We start from the raw sequence: 5,985 nt of genomic DNA, 5'->3' as shown, positions 1-5,985 counted from the left end.
GGTGCTTCAAGAAGTCAAAGAAATTATGAAGTCACCATAGCAACACCTTCTCTACACTTTTTTTAACTTATTATAGAAGGAAAGAAACAATCACATCTTCAATGGTACTCGAGTCGCCCACCTTGAGGTGTCGCCGCTAACCTTCGAGGGCATGAAGCAACACGATTTAGCGTTCGTCGGGCCTAGGCTAGTTGAGGTTTTCGGGTTTGGGGGTTTCTGCATGTTCCCTAAAACCGTGTCACCATCTTGTACATGAGCCACCCTCTTTCTTTTTCATATGAAAAGTCAATGCTTGTGCAGATTCCTCGAGAAAAAGTGAATCGGGTTTTTCGATTTACATAACACAGACTTCAGATGAAAGAGACGTAGGCGCAACATGAAAATCCAAGACACAACCCACAAGACACAAACCACAAACCAATTCCACCGGAGGAAAGTGGCGACTAGCACTCTCATTTGCTAATCCTAAAATTCATACTGGAGCACCGTTTGCTTAGTTTCATCATTTCATCTCATGTCACCGACAGACAAATGGACCCCGCATTTTTATGGTGAGGAACAAATCTTCTCGTCGCCCCATCCACTCGTTTGAAGCAGCGAGGCGAGCTTCCCGCATGCCGCTGAGATCTCTTTTTGGCAAAAATGCCGATCTTCCGCACTACTAATTCTCTTGGAATTTCGCCAATCCGAATCCGAACGGGGCATCAGTTCAAATCCTCCATTTTTCCACTGCATCCAAAGCCCCCCTACTCGGCCGCCACCCCCAACCGAGCAGCAGCAACACTGCCGACCTCGGCACCCGTGGCCATGGCGGCGAGCGACCCGCAACTTTGCCGGGAGCCCGGCCAGCGCCCCCGCCGCCCCGTGTGCGCCGTCTGCACGAAGCCCCTCCGCGTCTGCCTCTGCGGCCGCCTCCGCGGGCCCCCGCTGGACAGCGCCGTCGGCGTCACTGTGCTGCAGCACCCCACGGAGGCCCAGCACCCGCTCAGCTCCGTCCGCGTCGCCCGCCTCGGCCTCCGCAACCTCGCCGTCGCCCAGGTCGCCGACGTCGCCCACCGCGCCAGCTTCCTCCTCACAACGAATATTGGACTTGGAGGCGGAGAAACTGAAAATGCTGAAGCCGGTGCCGCCATTGGAGAAGCTTGGACGGTGGAAACCATGGACAAGTGCTCCATCGCTTACACGGAGAAGCAGCTCATGATCGACATCGAGCGCGGCGTCGGCGCGAACCCCAAGATCAGGTGGCCGTCAAGATGTTCTCCTCTTGCCAAACTCGCCGTCTCCAACGGCTTCACCGTCACCAAGACACAGAACAACAAGCCCAGACGTAGCACAGGCGACCAAGCCTCGCCGTCGCCGGAGCTCCAACATGAGTTCTCCATCGCCATACCGCCGCACTCGGCCCTGCTGTTCCCATGCCAGCGCGCGACCGCCATCGACGCAGCTTCAGATCACCAGGTACTAGTCAAACATCTGATCGTGCTGGATGGCACCTGGGCGAAGGCGCACCGGATGTACCACGAGAACCCATGGCTGCAGCTCGTGCCGCACGTGAAGGTGGAAGCAGATGGTGTCAGCCTGTACGGCGAGGTGAGGCATGAGCCCAAGGCCGGGTGCCTGTCGACCATCGAGAGCATCGTCGTCGCCATGAAGGAGCTTGGGGAGGACGAGGCAGAGTTGGATCGTGTTCTGGCCGTCTTCGAGTCGATGATCGCCGACCAGCGACGCTGCAAGGATGAGAACTGCAAGCCATAATAATTTCTCTCGACTTCTTCTGGATGCAGTTTCAGTCCAGATGTTGTTTTCTGAATCAGCATTTCATATCATACTGAGCGGTTAAAACAGGCCAACTATGACATGGAGTACATGTTCTCATTGGTTTACCCATATACAGCAAAAAGCTTATCAGGCTATGGTTTAGCAGGTAGTCTTACACACACATATATACATATACAGTACTACTACATGGCAAGCTCTTTTCAGACTAAGTTATATATCGACCCGAATGATCGTCTCAAGGGGACATGAGTATCTTCCTGAACTCACGGCTGCTGTCCTGGACGCACTGCGAACCAGCCAGCGAGGTTATCCAGACGTCATCTGTTCTCACCGGCTCTTCATCGTCATTCCTGTGCCAAGTCCAGTGCGCGTGCGTGGAGTTGACGATCTTTAGCTCGCCGTGCCCAAAGCTCGCTTCCCGGAACACCGACCAGAGGGGTTTCGGGTTATGGTACCTGAAGATACCAAGATAGGCATATCAATCTAGTGGCACTAAAGCGATTTGGATTCAGATGCACTAACAACGAGGAGGGCAAAGGTACCTGCGGGCCAAGCCTTCCCGGTTTCCACCATCGCCGATAGTTATATGAACAGCACCACATGGATTAATCCCGCCTTTGTAGACTCGCTCCTGCACAAACAGCGAATGGTCATCTGAAACCTTTACGTAACTGAGTTACATGGCCAGAGGCTCAAATTTGAACAGTGGTGTGCTACTGGTGATCTGCAAGGAGTCATACCGTGCGTTCATAAGCGTGCACGTGATCTGAGATTATAATATCCACATGAGCGGCATGTAGCAAAGGCTCCATCGCGCTCATCATACTGTCACCTTCACCCTGATGAGCCCAGTTGCTGTTATACCATGGCACATGCAACAGAACAACGAGCCACGGGGTCCTCTTTCTATCTATGTTGGCAAGATCAGCCTGTAAAGCAGAAAAGGCGGTCTTCTGTCAGTAAAAATGATTTAACTTTTAAGCTAAGCACATCGCGTTTAAGATAAAATGGAAGAATACACCGACCAAAAATTAACTCATATCAGTTACAAAAAAATTAACATAAGTTCCGAGTGTAGGTGTAACTATGAACGGTCACTCTACCTTTCTAGCAGAGTACTAGTAAAGAAATACTTTAATTCTTTAGGAGAACATCTTAAATGATATTCAGAAACTAGCAGCAGCTGCAATGCAATATGACATGGAGTTAGGAAGTTACGAACCTTAAGCCAAGCATACTGATCCGAACTCTCATCATAATCTGTATAAGAGCCTAGCATTATAACATGCACCCCTGCAACCTCAAATGAGTAGTACAAATTTGATGTGGAACCACTCTCTTCATAAGGCATCTTCCATCGTGCATTATATGATTGAAATCCAGACTTCAAAAATGGTATCCTCTCCTTTTCATGGTTGCCTTGTGTCACCATCCAGGGCCGGGTGCTAGCAAGTGGCTCCACCAACTCACCAAAGGTATCCCACAAATGTTGCATATAATCAGCATAAGAGAGATCACCAGGAAGTAAAAGCATGTCATATTCACATTGCTTAATGTGGTTTAATGTTGATGTTGTCCAACTGGTCTGCCCAAGATCGCCTACAACAGCCAATGACAGCGGGAACTGGGAGGGGGGTGTCTTAAGTTGGAACTCTGAACCTCGTCCTCCGCATCGGTAGTAGTATATACTGTTGTCTTCAAGAGGTCCAATAACAACATGGTGGATCTTTCCCGAGCTGTACATTAAGTAGCTGTAGGACGTGCTTTCTCCATTAGATGAGGATGTGTATGTGTTGGACGTAGTTCCATATTCCACAACTGAGGGGACAGAGTTATCATCTGTGACCCATGTAATTCTCATGTGCTTCTCTCCAGATAGCGAAATGTGCACCTGTAAAACATATTATAGCACAGAGTTCAGCAGTTGATGAACTTTACAGTAGCAAAAAAGTATAACACCAAAGCTATGAATGAGGACTTTGCAAGTACTGTGGGATAACACACAGGATCTGGTACATAAAACTGTAAACTTCTGGGATCAAGTGAATTCAGGAAACTGAACACTGCGGAACTAGACGGGTTCCGGGTATCGGCACCAAGGCAAGACATAAATCTGTCTGGGACAGGGGTAGATTAAATTAACTGGAAGGTAAATGAGCCTGTGTGCAAGTCCAAACATACATAAAATACTACTATGTGACACGATCAAATACAAAATCAAGATGCTGCCAATTCAACATAACCTGCACTATGCACGCTTCCATCATCTGTACTTGTCTATGGCAAATTGATCAGTTCAATCCAGGCTACATGGCATATATAATTAGAATAGCACAGACGCACAGTAGTCTAAAGTACTCAAATAGACACACACAAAAAGTTGAACCTCACCATCAAAATACACTATCATCCAAGACTGGAATTAAGATATGTCCAGCAAATTGTCTAACGAGACATCTGAGGACAAGTAGCCTCTAATAAGACAACCACAGTTTAGTACTACTACTAGTTCAGAGCTGATCTATTGTATGGTGATTATAGTATACTATAGTTCAGAGCTAAATTAATTCACCGTACAATAGATCAGCTCGATCCTGTGATTTAACCCCAGAATACTCAATATATATACTTAACAACCAGGGAGTGTATCAAGAAACGGCCAGCCACAACACGGAATCGTCGATTCAGCTTAACAATCACAGGAAGAAATAACCTCGGGACGATCCAGCCGCTAACTCGCAGTCTAATCAAGAAAGAAAGAAAAAGTCCATTTCTTTTCTTCTTCCCAAAGCGTCGCCAATCCCCTTGGGATGGAGCGATCCAAGAGCAAAGAGCGCGAGAGGTCACGTCACCTGCTGGGGATCGGAGGCGGAAGCGGAGGCCTTCTTCTTGCTCCAGGGGAAGAGGCCGAGGAGGGCCTTCCGCTGGCCCCCGCGGGGCCGGGCCGGCGGCCGGACGTAATCCTCCCCGACCGGAGCCCCGGAGGCGGCGGCCGCGCCGCCGCAGGAGGACAGGGCGAGCGTGAGGAGGAGGAGCAGGAGGGGGAGGAGCGCGGGCGCGGCCATGGCGGGAGGCCTCCTCCGCGCTGCGCCCAGGGGTTCCATCGCACCGCCTGGCTTGCTCATGAGTGCGCTCTGGTTGTTGGAGGTGGAGGGCTTGGCGCCCTGCTGCAAGCAACCTGGTTGTTCTGTTTTTCTTTTCCTATTTTGTGTGAGCGCGTTTGTCATGATTTCAAGGGTGGCTTTTAGAACATGTCAAAAAAAAAGGTTGGCTTTTAGAAATATTTTAACTAGTTCAACCTCCTATTCCTGATAATATTGATTAGTTTTCGATTTTATAAGGTAACATTTGATGGTCAAAATATCATCTTCAAGACCGTGTTATGTCATAAAAAATCGATTATATAGTTAGTAAAATACGCAAATAAATCTATGCTCGTCGCCGACAGGGCTTTTGGGACCATCATTGAAACCGTGGTGACCTTGATTACACGACTCTTCTTGTTATACTCCCTCCGTACAAGTTTAATACAAAGTTGAGTCACTTATTTTAGGACGGATGGAGTATTTATTTTAACAAACTTTTTATTTATATTTATTTTTGGAAAACGATCGGATAGCTAAGAGTCTCATATCGTGTAGCCGTAGGTCTCCTCATAGAACCACTCACAAACATGTCATCCATTAACCGATGGTAGGGGCTCATGTTGCGTGTGTTCTTTGCATCATGCTCTTATCATCATTATCTTTTTTCGCGAATACGCAAAGCTTGCGTATCATTTCATTGATAGAAGCAGTGCAGTGAGTACACAGGGATACAACACATGACACGAACGCAGGCAGGTGTGTACATGGTGCCCGGAGCAGGGGGACAAGGGATGCTCAGCCCGTACAGAGGATACAACACAGTTAAACCTACCAGACCCGAGCCAAGGGCGGCAATGCCAAGCCAACGAGAACTCCAACATCATCCGAGCCATAACCGGGGACACCGCGAACGATCAAGATAGTGCCTTCAAGAAGGAATATGACACCGAGACACCATCACTATCCGGTCCGAGGGACCCGGACCTAGGGTTTCCCCTGAGCTCAAAGAGGGGTGCAGCTGAAGGCCTTGGCAGCGCCTCCAAGGAGGAAAACGACACCCGCAGGCACCGTCGCTACCAGCACCGGCAAGCCGAGCAGGGATCTCTCCCTGGCCTGAAGC

At 49.1% G+C, this 5,985-nt stretch overlaps 2 protein-coding genes across 2 annotated transcripts; one reads left to right on the top strand and one right to left on the bottom strand.

The window, feature by feature from the left end:
• Window positions 1-625: 625 nt before the first annotated feature.
• Window positions 626-1,889, top strand: LOC119322480. The gene has a single exon (XM_037595969.1). It carries the CDS (start codon window positions 643-645, stop codon window positions 1,753-1,755), a length of 1,113 nt encoding a protein of 370 aa, XP_037451866.1. The 5' UTR covers window positions 626-642; the 3' UTR covers window positions 1,756-1,889.
• Window positions 1,837-4,938, bottom strand: LOC119322479 (purple acid phosphatase 18-like). The gene is made up of 5 exons (XM_037595967.1): window positions 4,632-4,938; window positions 3,002-3,670; window positions 2,520-2,708; window positions 2,322-2,410; window positions 1,837-2,234 (listed from the first exon to the last, which is right to left on the bottom strand). Exons 1-5 carry the CDS (start codon window positions 4,902-4,904, stop codon window positions 2,015-2,017), a joined length of 1,440 nt encoding a protein of 479 aa, XP_037451864.1. The 5' UTR covers window positions 4,905-4,938; the 3' UTR covers window positions 1,837-2,014.
• Window positions 4,939-5,985: the final 1,047 nt, after the last annotated feature.

The sequence above is a fragment of the Triticum dicoccoides genome, chromosome 6B (assembly GCF_002162155.2).
Source record: "Triticum dicoccoides isolate Atlit2015 ecotype Zavitan chromosome 6B, WEW_v2.0, whole genome shotgun sequence".
Taxonomy (NCBI): Eukaryota; Viridiplantae; Streptophyta; class Magnoliopsida; order Poales; family Poaceae; genus Triticum; species Triticum dicoccoides.
This window is presented reverse-complemented; position numbering and strand designations above follow the sequence as displayed.

Bases quoted from the DNA above. Each gene is read 5' to 3' on its own strand.
- LOC119322480 (XM_037595969.1), top strand. From the start codon at position 643: ATGCCGATCTTCCGCACTACTAATTCTCTTGGAATTTCGCCAATCCGA.
- LOC119322479 (XM_037595967.1), bottom strand. From the start codon at position 4,904: ATGAGCAAGCCAGGCGGTGCGATGGAACCCCTGGGCGCAGCGCGGAGG. The intron at 3,671-4,631 runs GTGACGTGACCT...TATGTTTTACAG, and splicing joins CCGCCTCCGATCCCCAGCAG to GTGCACATTTCGCTATCTGG. The intron at 2,411-2,519 runs GTATGACTCCTT...CTGTTTGTGCAG, and splicing joins TGCACGCTTATGAACGCACG to GAGCGAGTCTACAAAGGCGG.